Source organism: Trichosurus vulpecula, chromosome 2 (genome assembly GCF_011100635.1).
Source record: "Trichosurus vulpecula isolate mTriVul1 chromosome 2, mTriVul1.pri, whole genome shotgun sequence".
NCBI lineage: Eukaryota > Metazoa > Chordata > Mammalia > Diprotodontia > Phalangeridae > Trichosurus > Trichosurus vulpecula.
In genome coordinates, this window is record NC_050574.1 from 192,864,959 (window position 1) to 192,886,203 (window position 21,245).

Here is a 21,245-nt window from a genome sequence, read left to right on the forward strand (position 1 = left end):
GAACCCCACAATCCTCTGAGATACTATAGTTGGTGCAGGTATTGTTATACCTGGTTTATAGGTGAGAAATTGACGTGTACCAAAGCCACACCGTCAGCAAATGCGTAGAAGCAGGACTCAAACCAAACCCAGTTCTCCTGCTGTTTTAAGTAAAGAAAGGCATTCAATAAATACATGTTGAATGTGGAGTGAATGGAGGGAAACATTGGAAATGGAGGTCTCAGTCCAGTACAGTGCATTCTGGAGTGGGGCTAGGAGCATAAAAAAGCATGGTAAATTATAGAGTCATCTTATGAGATAACTTTCTGGCTCTTCTGTTTGTACTTGCTTAACAATTTTTAAAAAAAAATCATTTTTGAAGCTCTAGGACATTTCCTCTGAGATCTGTGTATGATGAGGAAGAGGTAAGGCTGATATCTTAGAAGTATTTTATCCTTCCTGATTTCTTAGCAAAAATATATTTGGTCCCACTGCGGTAGCAGCTTAGTTTCCTTTACCCTGTGGCCCATGCATAGCTTCCTTGTATCACATCTGGCCTCGACAGCAAGGGTGGACAGCATGTTAAAAATATCACAGAAGCACAGCTGCTCCCCTGTGGAATTTCCCTTCTTGTCCATGGTGAATGTCATGACATCTTCACTGTCTAAGTTAAAGAGCACTAATAAGCATGTATTGGCCCATATAAACCTTTCAGCACATTTGGGCCTAGCATAGGAGCACCTTCGGCACACCACCCCCACCCCCACAGCTCTCAGAGTGTGTTCTTTATTCTAAAAAAATAGGCTTTTAGAGGCTTCCAGCATCTCCCTCTCAGTCATGAGTAAAAATGTCAGTATAGATGTCTCATTTGCTTCAAGATGTTTCCTGATGTCCCTGTCTCCCATCATCACCAAACAGCTGGGGCATCATGATCAGAAAGATTTACAGCTGTAGCCGCTTCAGACTTAAAAGTGAGACTGAATCGTGCCTCAAATTGCATTGGTTGACTTATGGAGAGAGGATTTCCCAACTTTTATGGCTCAAAGCTGCTGACAATACCTGTAAAAGTCAATAGTAGGGCTTTAGTTTAATAACCACTTTGGATTTTTTGCTGTCAGCCTGTGTTGCCTGGCTTATAAAAGAAGCAAGTTCATAAGGGCATAATTTTAGGCAGCTTGCAACCACACCTAGAGGCCCCCATCCTCTATCCCATGCTGCAGTATTAGTTATTAGAATTCAGTACCTGGAAAGCAAACTCGGCCCCCTTTGTAAATAAATTTCACGTGCAACCTCTGTTAGTTATCCTACACAACATTCATTTCAGTTGTGTTTTATTTCCTTATAATGGGAAATGAAAAGCAAAGCTTCTGTTCCTGATAGCTCCAGCAAAGATGATTTATTTATACAATCAGGAAGATGAACAGGGTCATTATTCCACGTCATCCTTAAGCAGTTGTTATAGTATATCAGGGCTTCTCTTTGGCATGACAGCTACTTGGAAAGCAAAGGACAAAGTTTTGAGTGTGTGTGTTTTTCCATATATAGATGTGCACACATATACATATACGTATATATATATTATATATGTATATATCTCACATTTATTCATTCCTTTCCATCAACCAAATTGCCTTTATTGGAAATTTCATTTTGATACAATCTCTTAGCAAAGATATATTTGGTTCTGATTGTGGTGGCAGCTTCTCCCCAAATTGAAGTGGTTCCATTCACCCCATGGCCTGTGCACAGCTTCCTTGCATAACATCTCTTCTCACAGGGAAGATAGGCGTTACATTTTTAGTTTACAAAGTTATATTGCTCAAAGCTATAGTATATAAATATACATCCACATTGCACAGATTTTTAATTTTTAAATTCTGTGTCACAATAGACAGAGCACTGAATGGAGAGTTAAGAGATCTGGATTCCAGTCCTCATTCCAACTTCAGTATCCTATTCCCAGACTCTTCTCATCTCCTATTTGCAGTAGTCTCCCTAACTGATCTCTCTACCGTTAGTCTGTCTTCCCTCTGATTCTTCCTGCATAATACTCATTTTCTTAAAATAACATTTTTGTCATAGGACCATAACATGTTAGAGTTACAAGGAGCCTTAGAAATTATTTAGCCCAGGGGTCCTTAAAACATTTTGTCCATGGACCCCTGTTTGCAGTCTGGGAAAGCCTATGAATTCCTCAGAATAATGATTTTAATTGCATAAAATAGAATATGTGGGATTACAAAGGAAACCAATTATACCAAAATGCAGTTATCAAAATAAGTTCACAGATCCTCTAATCTAAGTTTAGTTTTTGTTTTTTTTTTTTACAAGTAAGGAAGAGAAGAGTGTGTTTGCTTAAGGTCACCCCACTTGATGAGTAGGAATGAGGATTGGAAGCTAGGTCTCTTAACTCTTCATTCAGTGCCTTGTTTACTATGTCACAGAATTTAAAAATTTAGGCAATATGGTTGCTTATTTTTCGTGTACTGCTGGATTTGAGAGATATAACTATAAACTAGAATTGAAATGTCCAGTTTCCAATAAAGACAATTGGGTTTTTGAAAATATGCATAGTAAAGTTAATATGAACCTGGTTGTTTTAGGAGGCTCTGGATGATTCTCTTAAAAATATTATTTAGTCATTTCAGTCATGTCTAACTCTTAGTGATCGCATACAGATACTGGAGTGGTTTACTGTTTCCTTCTCCAGCTCATTTTATACATGAGGAACTGAGGCAAACAGGGTTAAGTGACTTGCCCAGAGTCACACAGCTAGCAGGTGTCTGAGGCCAGATTTGCACTCAGGAAGATGAGTCTTCTTGACTTCAGGCCCAGTGCTCTGGCTGCCCTTCTTTTAAACATATCCGATGTGCCATTCTTCTCCTTACTTCCTATTTGTGATCGTTCTGGATCCATGTTCCTCAGTCTTGGCTATCAGTTTTCATCACAATATGGTGCGATATTATTAAAATATTACGTTAAATGACGTATCTTCTGTAATCCCTTAACTGACGGCTAGTCTTCTCCTTGGATTACGTGCATACACCTATGGTACCATGATTACCCTTTTTTGTTCTCCTCTTGAGCATGGGATTTGATGATGGAAAGTTGGTGGGGAGTATAATAGTGAGAATGGTCTAGAACTTCAAGAAAGAAGAGAACACGAGAACAGAATCACGCTGCAGGATGATTTATGTGCCCAGAGTGGGAGATTGGAGTTAAAGTCATTAAAAAGACTTGACAACTTCTTTCCATAACTCCATTCCTGCTAAGCACCGTTGGAAAAGTTACCTAAAATCATCATTCTTTGCCTTCTGGATATGTCCTCTTCTCAAGTGAACAGATGACTATTTGGACGGCAAATGTGGAGTCGTTATTCTACTCAGATACACAAATGGATCCATCATTTCATTGATTCAGGTGCCCTCTCCAATGGCACAGATCGAACCTCATCCACTTTTGCCCATGCTGTATAGCTTTTGTCCATGTCCTCCCATAAGTTCACTTCAAAGTGCACTCAATATACTGGGGGCTTTCTTCACCATCTCAGCACATGTCCAAGATACCAGTGAAGCACTTAGAATGTCCATCTGTCGTACCTCACTCTCATCATTGGACCAACCCATGTGTTTCTTCTTACTCATACTTTTCCCTGATGTCAAGTGTTATTCTATACCTTCTTTGAAGTTCCTTATTTGTTACAATTTGTGTATACCCACCACACACAAAACTATTACATGTTGACTTTTATATTTTGAGGCAGATGGTGGTCACCAGCAAAGCTAGCAGTCAACAGACAACAGCTCTGAAACTTCAAGATTGCTTTTGGAGAACATGTAAGCAGGCAGCCCCTGTCTTGTGGGGCTCCCCTATATTACATGCCTGGTTTTAGGGAAGTAAGAATTCCACATCTGGACCTCACTTACTAAGAATATTCGGGTAGTCTTATCATCATGATGCTATTCTAGGATCTGCTGATAATTCTCTGAGCGATCTCACAAAGGCATAAGAATGTTGCCTATCTGCATCGTATCTCCTGGTGGTTAAATACATACAAGTGTCAAGAGGCACTCAATCTGACAGTTGGCCTCTTAAAACCCATCCCACCTGCCTAGGAATAGCTACCATTCTGAACCTTTGATTATTTCCCTCCTGCTTAAGTATTTCCATTTCTATCGCCCACTCTCAAGTTGTGCATTATCATAGGGACCAAGAGCCTATGGATAATTGAAGCCCCTAGATAATATCCAAGCTTCATGGTTGTTCCATCTTTTTTCCCATTAGACTTTCAGCCAGTGCTGCTAACAAGGAGTAAATGGTTTGATTTGAGTTTCACCTTCCATTCTCCTTGTTCATCCTCTGATGGAAGTGCTAATGAGTGGTGCTGTGGCCAGAAGGCTGACAGCCAGAGAAGAGAAGGAGAAGCCAAGGGCCTCTATAATCTACCAGCTAGATTGATTATGTCAGCCTCTAGACAACCAAGCATCGACCATATTGGGAACAGTTATTTTACAATTACTTCAATTTGACAAGCATTTACTGAGTGGTTACCATGTGCCAGACACTGTGTTAGGTGCTAGGGAATTCAAAGACAAAAATTTAAAAGCCCCCACCCTCAAAAAACTTGTATTCTCCAGGGGTAGGGGGGTAGGAAGAAGGGGTGACATGTATGCAAATAAGTTTAGACAAACTATATACAGAATAAAAACAAAGTCATGTAGTCTTTGAGTGAATACTAACAACTAGGGGGATCAGGAAATTTCTTTTGTATGGATTGGCACCTGAGCCAAGCTTTGAAGGAAACTACAAATTCTACAAAATAAAGCTGAGTGGAAAGATAGTTTCTGGACTGCAGTGACAAACGGAATTAGGCATCCTCTTTTCCTTTTAGGTTTTTCATCCAGCTGCTTTATCCAAGAGCAAACAGTCTGATTCTTCATCAGTCTCTCTTTGACCCCACCTTAGTAATCTTTTACACTGCTAACTAGCACAATAGGCTTCTTGCCCATCCTCTAACCCTGGCCTGGATATCCACGATTCCTCCCCCCTGCCCCCCCCCGGCCCTTTATTCTCTTTAACATCCTCCAGCATGAATGAACGAATAAAAAGCAATTATTAAGCACTTACTGTATGCAAGTCACTGTGTTGTGTGCTGGGGATACAAAGAGAAGAGTCAGACTGAGCCAAGATTGAGCTCATGTTCTAATGGGGAAGCAACATATATAGGAGGTTTCAGCTGCAAGTCAGATGGAACAATCCCATAGTGCAGCAACTAAGCCAATGGTAGTACATCATCTTTAATGTCATTTCCACTGATGAAATCAGTTCAGTTTCTGATGGTGAACAACTTGACAGTGCCAAAGGCTTTTGGTGGCAAGAAGTGTCTTCTGTGTCTCTCGTAGCTGGAACACGACAGAAGGGGTTGCCAGGCTGAATCTCCATGGGAATTGCCTCCCCTGCTGAGGACTGTGGGAGGTTTGAAATAGAAGCAGAGCACGTGAACGTCTTCATCCTTAAAGTTTCTCCACTGTGCCTCACCGTGTCCCACAAACCATTGGTCTACAGAGGTACCTCATATGGCAGCATCTTTTCCTCCCTGGCTAGCTAGCATGAGACAGCTTCCATGCCTTTCCAACTCTCTCCACCCTTTCCTTCCTCTCCTAATTCTCAGTCCCACTTGCCAGATTCGCTCTTCTCTCAGCATTTCCATTTCCTCCCTCCCCCTTGCCTTCTCTTTGTGTAATGCCATTTTCCAGTCCACTAACTTTCTGTTCTCTGAGTGAGGCATGATTTCTCTGGGAAAACAAAACCAAGACACAGGCTATGATCAGCAAAACAAATAAAATCCCTCTGAAATTGATTCCATTTATTCAAGACTATTTTTTCTTCAAAAAGATAGTTATTCTGTGGTTTGGCTTTTATAATGAGTCCTGTTGTAGCTAACTCAATTGTAGCTTTGGGATGGGACTGCTGCCTTCCATGGTTAAATTGCAGAAGCTGAAAAGGGCTTATTAAAATTAATCTAGGTATACCAAATCATTTGTTCTTGAGTATGTCCTCTATATCAGTGCTAGGAAAATGGCTAATTCCTAGGAGGGTGATATTGATTTTAAGTCATGTGAGGCTGTGCCCTCCTCTTTGAATAAGCTGTCAATAACATTAAGAGCTTCCTCAGATATGAACATTTGCAAGCACTTACTGGCTAGTGCAGATGAATTGGACGAATGCCTTTCTGGTGTTTTTAGTCTCTCTTCACTGTTTGTTAAACAGTTGAGATATTTGTTAGGAATGTCAGTGAAAAAGGAGCACAACACAATATGTTATTTCAATTATGCTCCCGCTGAAATCACAAGCACTTGCTTTCTTGATGGATCATGTCCATAGAGCTTGATACTCCAGTTCCATTCAAATCAATAAATCAGTCAAATTTATTAAGCACCTGCTATAAACCAGGCACTCTGCTAAGTGCTGGGGATATAAAAAGATAATCAATGCCCCCCATGAACCTCACAATCTAGTGGGAAAAACAATAGATAGATAGATAGATAGATACAACGTACACAAACAAGGTAAATAGGAAATAAATAACACAGAGTAAGTATTAGAATTAAGAAGGGTTGGGGAAGACTTCCTGTAAAAGGTGAGATTTTAGTTGGGACTTAAAACACACTTCACCAAAGAAGAAAAGACAAGTCAAAGTTGGCATAGCTTTTGGGGATAATCTGTCACCCTCCACCACATTATTGGATAGCTGACAGTGATCTGGTAGACAAGGGAGAAAGCTCCAGGACTGGTGCTGTCTCCACAAGGTAAGAAACCTCAGCCCTATTAATGTAGATGTGAATCAAAGCTCCCCCCACCCAGGGCCATCGAGTTTAGAATGTAGTAGAGAAGCTCATGAAAACAGATAAAAAGCCTCAGTATAGAGAGCTTCCCCACAGCCTACAGCAGAGAGGCCCCATCTCTCCTGGTTTCTGCTTTTGTTTTTCTCCTTTGTATGCTTTCCTTTCAACTTCCCTGTTCACATGAGCCCTTCTCTTTTTTTTTCTTTTTTGAAGTTTTCTACTGACATCCGAATGTCAGTAAAAATAAAAAGCCAGCTCCTTTCTTTATTATCGCTACCACTTGGGTAATTCTCCCTACTTAGAATTACTTTTTATGGTCTGCTTTATTTTGAACTTTTAAAATGCCTCACATTGTATTCTGTAAAAATGTCAAACTCTTTATAAGAGGAGGCTTCTCAATGGCTGAGTTTGGGAAGCATGACCAAGAACAGAACCAAACTTCTCTATGTTTTTGGAGAGTTTCACTGGGCCTCTGGATCTGGTTGGTGTGTGCAACCTTCCAAGCAAGGTCTGGTGGGTTTTCCTGCATGTGTTGAGTAATAAGGGTAATAAGATACACTAGATCAGACACAGTTTTCTGTCTCAAAGAGCTATAAATCTAATCCATTAGAAGCTGACGAGACTGATGCATGGCAGGGATATTCATCTGAAATTACTGTTTGATCTTTTTCCGTGTCTACCCTGGCCAAATAAAGTGCTTTGTTTACAAATAGAGTCCTTTATTTGGCAGAGTATCATACCCTAATGTGTTGCTTAGAGATTTTTCTTTTTCTTTTTAAAGACAAAGTCAAGTTGGTCATTTACCACATCATAAGTATAGTCATGACTTATTTATCCAGCTTTGTAAAAGAAGGAGGTGTCCCAAATAAATGAATTTTCCAGATAACTTGTCGCTTGCCCTTTTATGTGCCAAGCCTTCATTTTTTTTTTTTAAACTTTCACCATTTTGGATGAAAATATTCCTAAGAAAAGTCAGGTGTTTCCTTGCCTTCCTAAACATGGTATGCTAAACATAATTTAACCTTTTCTTGATTGACTACCATGGACATTGTAAATATCAATTTTTAATCTTATTTTATTGACTTTTTTGTTTTCATATGTTCATTTCCAAATTTATCCCTGCCCCTCCCTACTGCAGTCAGCCATTCCTTGTAATAAAGATTAAAAAAGAAAGAGGTGAAAAAAAGCTATGAATATCTACTATTATATTGTGGCATGATACAGTAATGCCTTGAAGTTTGCACTGACATTAAAGAGTCCCACATGGCTTTGTTCTTAGAGTTCATTTGTATGCTTACTACAATTCTTCAGTCTCCTTCATGTATTGTCAATTGTTACTTCTCACAGCTGTCAGCCATTCATTGCCTTATGTTATATACATTTGTTTTGGTGAAGATCAGAGAATATCCTTATAAACTAAAGCACACTTGGGAAAAGTTGAACTTTTTAAATTAACAAAAAGAAATATGTAGACCTGAGTTCATTCAGGACTGTACCGTTTTATGTTCTAATTCTATTTCTCACAAACTTGTAGTTTTCCAGGGGTTTAAGCCTACTTCCTACTTATGTCACCTTGGACACAAGGTCACTTCACCTTTCAAGGCCTTAGATTCCTCATTTGTAAAATGAAGGAGTTGGGTTAGATCGCCTCAGAGGACTCCTTGAGCTGTGATCCAATAATCTCAAGTTAGAATATGACACCAAGTGATTATGCGAAATAATATTTCAACATAATGGATTTGGTTATTTTCAGTCCTTTATTCTACAGTATCTCAGGGTTTTTTGGGTCTGTGGTCTCATCAATATGGGTATTATCTGAAACAGTATGTATCATTTCCCACCTATAAGAAGCCTTCCCCAGCTCTTCTAAATTTCATTGCCTTCACTCTGCTAATTATTTCCTATTTATCCTGTTTATAGATTGCTTTATATATATTTGTTTACACATTGTCTTCTCCATTAGATTGTATGGTTCTTGAGGGCAGGGATTGTCTTGGCCTCTTTTTGTATCCCGAGAGCTTAGCACAGTGCCTGGCATATAGTCGGTGCTTAGTAAATGTTCACTGATTGATGATCTAGTCCATCTTACTCTTTGTGACTTATGTTCATGTTCTCTCATGAATCCTCCCTGGAGAATACTCCTGGTATGTTGGTGGCCGTTCTTTTGATTAATTGCTGTTGCACAGATACCAATGAAGTACACATACTGTCCACTTATTAATCCCTCTGTCTTGTTATGAGATTAGACCACCCTCTCTCTGGTCATATTCTCTTTGATGATATTTTTCATCCATTTTCTGATTGGATAGTTCTTTAAGCTATTCTTGTTCTCCATGCATTTCTCCATTATTCTTTGGCTGGTTCATAACGTTAATTCTTTTGAAACTATGGTTCATGATTTACAGCCATACAGAATCACTGGAAAAATATATAAAGGTAGTCCTTTGTTTCAGGGAGAAGCTTAGTATGGTTAATGCTCTTAGAGTCGCTGTACAATTTCACAGATGCATTTTAGCCCACTCTTCTAATTGTCCATCTACAATATCCACCCAAGATATATGCACTTGATGTACCAGCCTCTCGGGCTAATCCTCCATCTGCATACTCTTTTCTACACATAGGCATTCTTCCTCCATTTGGTTTTTCCTGTGTGGATAGTTAGATTGAACTCTCTTGAGTGATTTTGTATTACATTTAGGAGTTTCTGCAACATTCTTTTGATTGATACAAACAGCACTACGTTACCCACTTGAATTCTACACAGAGCATTTTCCATGATAATGGCGAATACCTTTGGCAAGCATACCTCTCTCCCAGTTTTATGCCTTGCTGATTTAATCAGAGGATCCTTGAATAATTATCTCTGATTTTGCACCTCTTAAGGAATCTTGAATGATTTTAACATATGCATTGAAAATTGTCTTTGGGAGACATTTTTAAACATTTATAGCCAACAAATAGAAAACATGGAGGTTGAATCTTAAATTCTCTAACCTTATAGTCAGTTTTGTGAATGCTAAGATAAGGACTACTCTCATTTATGAAAGCCTTTCACTTCCCTTCCATATCTCTACAAAGAAAGCACTTGATAACCTATGTAAATCATTCTCATGACTATTTTCTAGAAAGGAGAACTTAAGCATAATCGCAGTTTCAAAAGCTTCTTCTACATAGGCTGTGGAAACTCTTATTATGGTAACTCCACTTTGCATTGCCACTCTGCTTGGTTTGGATTCAACGGATCATCCTCCTCCTCCTCCCCCCACACACCCCTTAGCTAGGATGGCCCTCTTCATTTCCTCTCCTTCACCTTCTTTTTGTGTGTCTTCTCTTATTAGATTGTAGATCCTTGAGAGCAGAGACTGCCTTTCTTTTTCCTAGTTGTATCCCCAGTGCTTAGCACAGTGCCTGGCACATAATAGGCACTTAACTGTTAATTGAATTGAATAGAATAACTGTTAAGAGCTCCTTTTTATGGAGTCAGAGGGAAGTGTCTATGTGTTTCATTTTGATCTAAGAGCTGAACTATGGGGAAGACTTAGAAAAAGAAGGTGAGAAGTTTCATGTTAGAACTGTTTTTTTATTAAGAAATATCAAAAAGATAATTTTATGAGGGGGTAAATCTAAAGAGAGTCGAAGAGAGGCTTGAGAGAAGCTAAAAGTCCAGTTTTACTGTTACATCTGGAGAGACTGAAAGAAAAGATGGAGATATCTTTTCTCTTCATGAAACTATCCTAACCTTTATCTTGTGAAAAAGATGTAGAAGATTTCTTGTTACATGTGTAACATTTTGTTAACCTGAATTGGGGTGGGGGAAGCTGTGTAGTAAAGAGAAGTCCTTTGCTGTTGTAGTGAGTTTTCTGGTAGATCTGACTGTAATCTTTCTCACAGATAAAGTATTTTCAATGATTATATATGTCTTATTTGATTATTAATTCCATTTTTAACAAATTGTAAATTTAGTAACTTTAATATTTGTTTGATTCTAGGAGATTAAGAGATTTTTTTTTTCAGGGTCATATGTTGGCATTTATTATTTAAGTTCAAGAACAGGTTGTGAAAGGGGTAGGTGTGGGAGGGCCTAGAGGAGAGGGAGGGAAGAGACAAGGAGACCAGAGTCTCTCGTCTGTGTCTGCTCTAGATGGGGTTGATCCTGATTTCTGAGCCTTGGTCCAGGGCACACAACGAAGCACGCGATTAAGATGAGGTTGGGGGGTACAGGTTTAGGAAAACACGGCGGGGGTGGGGGTGGCCAGAATTACACATCCAACCAGAGGTGGGGGCTGGGATTCTCCTTGGATCAGCAGCACGGCTTCTTTTTAGGAATTGAAGCATAGTGATAAGTTCCATCCCACTTATTTCAGCTCTTATAAAATATTCTTGTAGTTAAAAGTCTGAGCTAAAGAATTCTTTCATCGCCTCTCTAACTTCTTGTACTTTGCTTCTAGTTTCTTTGAATATGCATCCAATTTGTAAGCTGCCTGCTCAAGAGCTGCTACTTGCTCCTCAATTAGAGTGATCTGATCCAGATAAGGCTGAAGTGCTGCATATTTCTGGTTTAAGTCCTTTAGGTTTCTACTTATGTTTACTGCAATATCTTTCATTTCTAGATACTTCAAGCTAGTCAGTTTGTTCATATTTTCCAGAAGTTTATAGTCTTCACTGGTAGCTGTGAGCTCGCCCGTCAGGTACGTGGCCATTTTGGAGAACATGTCCTGGCACAGCCCCGTGATGTCCGCCTCGGCGGGCTCCATGGCCTCCTCCGCTGTCTCCACCACGGCATTGTCTAGGCCGGGGAAGGGAGGTAGGAGAAAGGATGGAGGGAAGGATGGGATGGAGAAGAAAGGGGAAAGGAAGGGGGGAAGGGAGGGGGAGGGAGGGGAAGGGAGAGGGGCAAGAGAGGAAGGAAAGGGAGAAAAGGGGAAGAGTGAATAGTCTGAGGAGAAGATATGAGATTAAGAGATTTAATGGAGAGTATGAGTAGTTTCTAGGGAAAGGAGTTCTCTCCAGTTTATTAAATAAATATTGATGAACTAGGCTCTGTGCTTAGGTGATTAATTGAAATCCAGTAATTAATTAAATATCCAAATATACCCCTGGCTTAGTCTAGAATTCATATGATAAGGTTTAAGTATTGTAACAAGCATTGTACAAGTCAAGTAGCAGGCTGAGCTTTGACCTACAAGGGAGTGTGGTGGACTCTGATAACCTTTCTCCTCATGGGAGCATATGTGTTGGTTACTGATAATTTCCTGACTCTATAATACACTCTTAAAATGTTCAATGTTTTATTCTTTAGTCATTGTGGATATATTTGTATCCATTTTGAAATCCTTCTAACAGCTCTGCCCCATATTTATCTATTTGATATACTTTTTTAAAAAAGTAATACTTAGTTTCCACTGTTATCTATAATAAACAAAACAGGTCACAAAAGAGAATATCATAGGAATGAAGATTTAGAGCTGGAAGGGACCTTAAATGCTTGAAGGAATAAATAAATAGGATTTTTCAAGAAGCGCTGAAAAATGGGAATTTTCAAGATGTTGAGGGCATTTTTGAGTCTTTTCAGAAACATATATATCATAGCATGTGTCATAATTTTTCTTGTGGGATTGGCGTGGGCTACACACTGGCTTACTTGGACTCAGACTTTTTGTTTCTTTGCAGTATATATATTTAACAGTCTGCAATGTGTCACTGTCATTAAAAAATAAATGAGTCCATAATTTTCCCCTCTATTGGATTTACTACCATTATTTCTTAACTTGTTATGGATAATATACATTCCAGCTTTACAGACCAATACATTTTAGAGTATGAAGAAAAAATATATGTTTAGTTTGCTTTAAACATCTGTTTGTCTTTGTGATAAAATCTTTCCATGAGATAATTTTAAAACAATAATTAGATTAGCTAAATATTTCCATTCCTTAAAGAAATTCTGTCACTGTTCTAGAGACCCAAACTTTCTCACTTTCACAAGAAAGCATTTTAGAACTTGGTTTTCTAATACAAAGAGCTGGAAGAGACCTAAACATGAAACCTAAACATCAGCCCCCTCATTTTCAGATGAAGAGACTTTCCAGTTCTGTATTTGAGTTTTCTTAGACTCTTTCTACATTCATGAAATAAAAATAGAGAGTTGGCAATTAGTCATTAATTTGGCTGACCTAGAGACCGGTGGCATAGGGGATAGAGATCTAGCTTCAAAGCCAATATGACTTGAGTTCAAATGTTACCTCTAAGACATGTTGGCCATATGACCCTGAACAAGTCATTTAACCTTTCATTGCACTAGGCAACTTTAGAAATTGTAGAAAAATGCCACCCTACACTGGTAGAGGGAGTTTCCACACTAGAGAGTTTCTTAGACCAGTGAAATCACAGGTCTAGTCCCTTACCTAGGGGAACAGTACCACCTAATTCAGACTGGGCCTATAAAATGCTGGGCTAGAATTTTATATAGATAAGGATCATGTTCCTATTTGACTTTTAGATTTTGTCTACAGAGTGCATGTTTTATTTTTGGAGGTTTATATTCCAGTCCATTTGATGCTAGCAGTAAAACGATCAAGAGAATTAAAAGTAACATTCAGTTTGTTTTTAAATTTCATTTTCCTGGTGTTCAAAAATGTAATATTTCTTTATTCTATCCTTATTTGATTATAGTCACTTACAAAGAGCCAACAAGTATCTAAATCAACAGTAGATAGATGGCAATAGACAGATTTGCACCATTCCTCTTCCTACATAAATGTCTATCTCAGTTTGGGACCAATCTTTAGGGAGGTAAAGAGAGATATGCCTGACAATACTAATTTTCTAAATTACTTACTTGTCTTTGACTCAAACTCTGAATACATTTGATTGAGTATTTAAGCATGGTAGACAGACCCAGATCTGTTCAGTAATGGGACTCCTGCCATCAGACCTTCAGTTTTGTGAGGCATGGGGTTGTCATCATCAGGAGAAATAGTGCTTGTCAGACGTTTTTTCCCTTCCATCTTCAGACATAGACAGCTGAAAATTATCACTTGTACGGGGAAGGTCCAGGTCCCTTGCTGCTGTTTTAATGACTTCCTTCATCAAAATCAAGTCAGACACTCATGCTTAATTTGTCAATGTACAAGTTAATGAGATTTGGCTGCCTTGCCTAAGGACTGGGGAAGTAAAAGAAGGGGGAAGGGTAAGTTTTAATAATTATTAAGTTGTCATTACATGATCATTAGTATTTTTAAGTGTCTTGTGCCAGAAAAACCATTCTCACTAGCCCCCACCCCATGACTTTGTGTCCTTAAAACAGATGCCACTCAGAAAACTTAGAGAAGATTGCTGTGGGAAACAAAGTGATTGAAGCCAGCCCAAGTAGGGAGGAAGGCTCCTTCAAGAAATCTTAGATGACATGATATCGTCAGTAATTCTTGGTTTTGGAAAGTGGGGTGAATAGGAATCCCTTCTATGATTATATTTAAATTGTTTCAAGCATTACAAGTCTCTTATTATTAAGGACCTTAGCTGTCAAGTCTGTGGTAATCTGTTCAGCCCTGAAATATCGACATGTCAGATTAATGGTACAGGATTGTAACATCACAGATTTAGCTCTGAAAGGAACCTTAGACACATAGAGGTCATCTAGAGTAGTGGTATCAAACTCAAATAGAAACGGGCCACCAAAAACCACATATTAACATTATTTATGTTCTATTGTATTTACATCTATTGTGTTAAATATTTCCCAGTTACATTTTAATGTGGTTCAGGCAACACTAATGCTTCCAATATAGAACAACCTCCTCATTTTACAAATGCAGAACCTGAAACTTAAAAAATTAAGACCTTTTCTATGGTCACATAGGAAGTAAGTGGAAAAGCCAAAATTCAAACTCAAATACTTTGACTCCAGAGCTGATAGGTAGGTAGGTAGGTAGACAGAAAGATAGATAGAAAGATAGACAGAAATAGTGTGTGTATATATACATGTATGTATGTATGTGTGTATACACATACATATATATATACTCCATCATTCATGTTTATAGCTCATAAAAAAGAACACAGACTTTGAAGAATATGACTTTATCTGTTATGCCGATGTGAAATGATAACTCTGTCTTCTGTGACTTTGAAAAGCACTTTGTATTGATGAGGTCTGTAATGGGCAAATTAATTCCAAAATGTTTTTCCTTTTTTTTTTTAAGCATGAAAGCTTTTTTTTTTAAATTGTCCTGATTGCATTAGTTTATCATCATTAGATCATATATCGTATTTCTTTGTTTCTAATTTGATTTCTTAGAAATTATTGTCACTGGAATAAAAGAAGTCTATGATTTATGCATGATGGGGGCAGGGAGAAAGAATAAGGAATTTTAGTTCAGGAAATGATCTGAGAACACTTTACTTCAGGAAATGATCTCTTCTAATTAATTTCACATTCCATTCTAAAGCAACCCTTCCCAAGTCTCCATAATTAGAGAGAGAGTGTCCAAATGTGGACATGTAGGGAAATATCCTTCTGTGGGACTTCTAGTCTCCACCCACACACACTAGGTTAGCTTGTTTTATTGTCCCCTTGGCCATTTGAAAAAAAATTTATGTAAGTGTGGGGGTAATAAAAAAACTGAATGATTCACAAAATTTACAGTTTCAGAAGTTTCATTGTAGGGAAAAAAAGTTTTCCGTTTATATGGGTAATGAGTGAACAAGACAAGAAAAGTCCTTTGTAGTGTGTTTATGGTAAGCCATTCCACCCCCATCAATTCCCCATGACATGTGGGGGCTGATATTTCTGTCCTGTATGTTTGCAATGAAGACGTACAGTGACATTTCCTCTGCCTTAAAAATGCAGCTGAAAATATTGACATGACACGTAGCCCATCTCCTATGTCTGACAAAGAGCTTGGCTTTTAGATGAGCTCTTTTCTAAGACATATAAAATGGGCCCGTGTCTGATGAGCCAGTTTTCTAGAAATAAAAATGTCCATATTCTTATTAGTACATCCAGATCATGTTGATTAAGTACCCTGCCCCACCCCAAAAGAAAAATATTGTAACCATTGTACTCAGGCTTGTGCAGTTAAAAAAAAAAAGAGCAGAGCATATGTATAACTCCTGCTGTTCAAGAACCTCTAAGGTAGGAATTTTCTACAAAAAAAAAATCTAAAAGTGTATAAGCTATAAATTACATATGCAGAGTTAGAATGTATCTAAGAGATCATCTTGTCCAATCCCCTTGCTTAAAACATGATGAAAATAAGTCGGAATTTGAACCTAAGTCCTCTGGTGCATATGCATATTAGTAGAATCTCTGGGTCAAAGGGTATGGACATTTTAGTCACTTTATTTGTAAAATTCCAAATTGTTTTTCAAAATGGTTGTGCCAATTCACAACTCTACCAGTAGTGTGCCGGTATGCCTATCTTTCCACAACCTCTCCGAAACAGACTATTCTTGTTTTTGGTCCTTTGCCAATTTATGGTGTCTGAAATAGAGCCTCAAGGTTGTTTTGATTTAAATTTCTCTTCTTACTAGTGATTGAAACATTCTTTCATGTGGTTAATGGTTTGCAATTCTTTTGAGAATTGTTCATATCCTTTGACCACTTACGTATTAGGGGAATTACTTTTGGCTACATGCCCTTATCTGAGAAATTAGATGCGAGTTTTTTTTTCCTTATTTGATTGCTTCTCTTCTTGTCCTAAATACATTGTTTGTGCAAAAGCTTTTCAATTTCATATAACCAGAATTATGTATTTTGTATTTTGTAATTGGCTTTACCCCATCTTTAGTTAAGAACACATCCCTCACCCATAACTGTGGAAGATATATGATCTGCTTCCTTTCTAATTTTTTAATATTGAAGTCATATATCCATTTTGAAATTATTGTGGAATATGTTGGACTAAGCCTAATTTCTACCAGACTGCTTTCCAACCTGCCAAGCAATATTTTTTAATGAAATAGGAAGTTCTTTCCTAAGTAATTTATTTTTAGGGTTTATTGAACTCTGGGTTAATGAATTCTATTATTTCTGATTCTCTAGTCTAATCAATATGAAATGGTTTTAATAACTAATGCTTTATATTTAGTTCAAGATCTAGAAGTGCTTTCCTTCTTCCTATCTACCTTTTTATTATTTCCCTTGATATTCTGGACCTTTTTTTTCTCCTAGTGGGTTTTGTCATTATTTTTTCAAGTCCCATAAAGTATCCCTTTGGTATAACATTAAAGTTATTAATTAATTTTGGCAGTATTGTATGTGTGATTATATGAGACAAGTACATGTAATACGCACACACACCCACACACAGGGCAACTAGATGGCACTGTGGATAGAATGCCTAGGCCTGGAGTCAGGAAGACCTGAGTTCAAATCCAGCCTCAGACACATAGCTATGTTATTAACTTAACCCTTAGTTACTTAACCCTGTTTGCCTCAGTTTCCTCATCTGTAAAATGAGCTAAAGTAGGAAATGGCAAACCATTCCAGTCTCTTTGCCAAGAAAACCCCAAATATGGTCACAAAAAGTGGACACAATTGAACTGTCTGTCTATCTACATATATATACATATTTGCACATGCACATATACATATATATGCACATATGTATTTTACACATACACACGTAATGTACTTGTCTCCTCCATTAGAATGTAGTCTTATTGCAAGTAGCTAGTTTTTTCATTCTTTGTACTTTTAGCACCAGTCCCTAGCACATTAGGCATTTAGTTGGTACTCAATACATGCTTGTCCGATTGCTTAATATGTGCCAAATCAGCCACTAGATATTTATTAAGTGCCCACTGTGTACCAAAAGCATTGTACTGGATGCTGGGGACTACAAGAGAAGTGGAAGATACTGTCTCCATCAATTTCATGTGAAAATGGTACCTAGGTGAGACAACATATTTAGAAGTTGATTTCCTTGCAAAAGTACATTTTCCCATACCTTCTCCCTTGTGTGTAGTGGAAGAAGAAAAAAAAAACCTGATTCAAAATCCTTACTGACTTAGAAACTTTAAGTCTGAAGTTCTTAAACTGGGTTCTGTGAACTTGTTTTTGTCTTATTATGAAAACTGCATTTTAATATCATCGATTTCCTTTGTAATCTTATGTATTTTATTTTATGAATTTAAAAATATGATTTTGAGAGTCCATAGGCCTCAGCAGACTGCCAGAGGGATTCATGACACAAAAAAGGTGAAGAAGCCCTGCTTTAAGTTAACCAAAAGATTTTACCTTCATATTTCTGTTCCAAATAAACTGCATGCTTCCTGCCCAGCAGTTCATGCCGTATTAGTCTTATTAATTACTTGCTATAAAATGGGCTTTAGAGATAGCTCTGATTATCAGAACCTAAAACTTTCCCTCTTTGGGCACACCGTGATGTTAGCCAAAAACTTTTCAGAGTGTGCTATTAAAGTTAAGGCTGAAAATGTATTTTAAATGCTTCTGGGCCTCAGTTTTCTTTCTTTACTCTTTTTGCCCCCTTATCAAAGGTGGTATTCACCAGGCACATAACATGAAACCACATGTTCAGTGTGAACAATCTGTCAGCAAAAATATGGGGAATGACTGACTTTATCAAGTCATGTTTTTGTTGGTAGCTGTAATCTAATTAATCATAGATCCCCATTCCTAGAAGTCTGACCTAGATTTATCCCATAATAACATTTAGTCTTTCTTAGCTATCTGTGGCCAGCACTTTATAGACCTGCCCTCTTCATAAGCTATAAACATTTCCCTGTGGGATTGAGGTTTCCTGGTATCACAGAATGCTTGCTGCGTACCTACTTCCAGTTAATGTCTTTCATGGGGATGTTAACTAATTTAATATATTGCTTATGTCAGAATTAAGACCCCAGAAGTGATGTAACAGAAGTATACAAAAGTTTGTTCTATTTATCACCACTTAATATAAAAATGCTATCTTAGCATGAATGGGGAAAATGGACCCCGACAGCTTAATTTTTGTCAAGTAATCATGTGTAGCTAAAAAAAAGTTAGCTCTCATTCTCATCCCTTCGCCAGGAATATCATTGTCCACAGTGTGTCAGATGGTAAGGTGTTTAATGAGGCATCTTGAGATATGTTAACATTTTGTCTGGCAATATAGACTAATAGATAACATATGTCCAAAGTCCAGGGCACATTAAGGTAAAAGATTTTGACATAGAGAGCAGAAGGAAATATTTTAAATAAGTGTTTCCAAATATATAATTTAAATGTAGACACAAAGTATCTTGAAATTTTCTTTTCCTTTCTTTTCTTTTTGATAATAAAATGAAGCCAATTAATCAATAAAGTATTTATTGAGTGCCATCTATTGAATGTCCAGTGGTGCTTTGGAAACAGAAGTAGTATCACATGTGGCAGGATTTGTGACTAGACTCTAAGGAAGTGTGAGCATGATTTTAAAAGCACCAATCTGGGGAAGCTAGGTGGCACAGTGGTTAGAGCACCAGCCCTGCAATCAAGATGACCTGAGTTCAAATCAGGCCTTAGACACTTACTAGCTGTGTGACCCTGGGCAAGTCACTTAACCCTGATTGCCTCCTGAAATAACAAAACAAACAAAAAAGCACCCAACAGGGTGGCATATGCCATTGCATATATCACTGTTCCAGCGAACCAAGGAACCTAAGATTTTGAGCCTGAATGACCTCGGAGATCATCTAATGCAGCCCCTTTTCTTTTTAGGGTTGAGGAGACTAAAGCCTAATGACATTAAATGACTTTCCAGTGGTCTCACAAGTTCTAAGGACAAGAACTAGAATTCAAAGCTAGGTCTTATGACTATCAATCTAGTATTGTTACCACTTGTGATGGGAGATGCCTTTGCCCCATTTTATTTTTTACACTTGAATAGAGCTATTCCTCCCAATTCCACAGGGCCTTTGTGGCTGTAGGTTCCCCACCTTTGGAAGACCATGTCACTTCCCTGCTCAGTAAGTTCCAGTGACTTCCTGTTACCTTTAGGATGTAATACAGATTCCTCTGTTTGCCATTTAAAGCCCTTCATAGCCTAGCTCTAACTTAACTTTTGCAATCACTCCCCGGTTCACAGAATCCATCTAAAAACTGTCCCTCCTCACTTCCACTTCTTAGAATCCCTAGTGTTCTTCAGCTCAGTCACCACGCCCTCCATGATTCCTTTCCTGACCCCCTGAGTTGCTATTGCCTCCGCCTCCCCCTAAAAAAATTACCTTGTATTTTCTTTTCATATATTTTATATAGACATATGTATATATGTTGTTTACCTCCAGTAAAATGTATACTGTTTAAGGGAAGGAATGGTTTATCTTTTTGTTTTTGTATCCCCCATACTAAGCAGTGTGGTCTGGTGGACAGAGAACTGATCTTGGAGCCAGGAACATATTCATCATGTTCTGTGTAGCAGTGAAATCACAGATCCAGTCTCTATCCTTATTTGTTTCTCCCCATGAACACATAGAATTCCAAAGCTCCAAGCACATGTTAGTTGGAGTATCATACATTAAAGGGTGGGTTTTCTGATACCTTGTTTAAAAAAAAATCCAAATCCTGCCTTTTCTTTACACTTTACAATGATATCTGTCCTTAAAGCACCTATGTACTAACATAGGGATCCACAACTAATGGATGCTTTTACAGGGAGACAATCCTGCCAAATTTTTTTAAAAAGGGAATTTAAAAATTAATAGCAAATCATTTTCTAATACTATGAAGATTTACTAAAATAGCACATAGAAAGCTCCTTTTATCCATACATCAGAGAAGTATGGAGGATTCACAGTTACACATCTAATTCAAACAATACCTGAGCCTGGCCCTAAAACGTAAATTAAAAATTAATATGAAAGCAAAAATCATAGTAAAGTTCCTAGTTGTGATAAGTAACAAATTTCATTCTTGGCCTAGTCTAAAGTTGTCACCTATATTTTTATGTATGGATGTGGATGGATAGCTAGAGCTCTCTCTCTCTTTCTCTTTCTCTCTCTCTCTCTCTCTCTCTCTCTCTCTCTTTCTCTCTTGCTCTCTCTTTTAATTTTCTAATCTTTTTAACTTTTCTGATCTTTTCTTTAACTTTCTAGTACAGATGTTCTTAACCTGGGGTCTGTGAATTTGGTTTTTTAATATTTCGATAACTGTATTTCATTGTAATTAGTTTCCTTTGCAATCCTGTGTATTTTGTTTTATGCATTTAAAACCATTAATCTAAGAAGGGATCCATAGGCTTCATTCACCAGACTGCACAAGGAGGCCATGACACAAAAAAGGTTAAGAACCCCTGCTTAGTAGATTTAATATGTTTTTTATTTTGTTTTAACATCACCTTAATTTTCAAATGTATTCCTCCTCTCTCTTCTCCCCAAAGGGCCATCCTTTGTACCAAAGAATAAGCAAAAAGGAAGAGGAATAATTAACCAGCAAAATTAACC

At 37.8% G+C, this 21,245-nt stretch overlaps 1 protein-coding gene across 1 annotated transcript; it reads right to left on the bottom strand.

The window, feature by feature from the left end:
* Positions 1–11,236: 11,236 nt before the first annotated feature.
* LOC118839597 (biogenesis of lysosome-related organelles complex 1 subunit 2-like) lies at positions 11,237–11,605 on the bottom strand. The gene has a single exon (XM_036747082.1). The coding sequence runs from the start codon at positions 11,576–11,578 to the stop codon at positions 11,237–11,239; it is 342 nt and encodes a 113-aa protein (XP_036602977.1). The 5' UTR covers positions 11,579–11,605.
* Positions 11,606–21,245: the final 9,640 nt, after the last annotated feature.

Coding starts and splice junctions, on each gene's coding strand:
- LOC118839597 (XM_036747082.1), bottom strand. CDS start 11,578: ATGGAGCCCGCCGAGGCGGACATCACGGGGCTGTGCCAGGACATGTTC.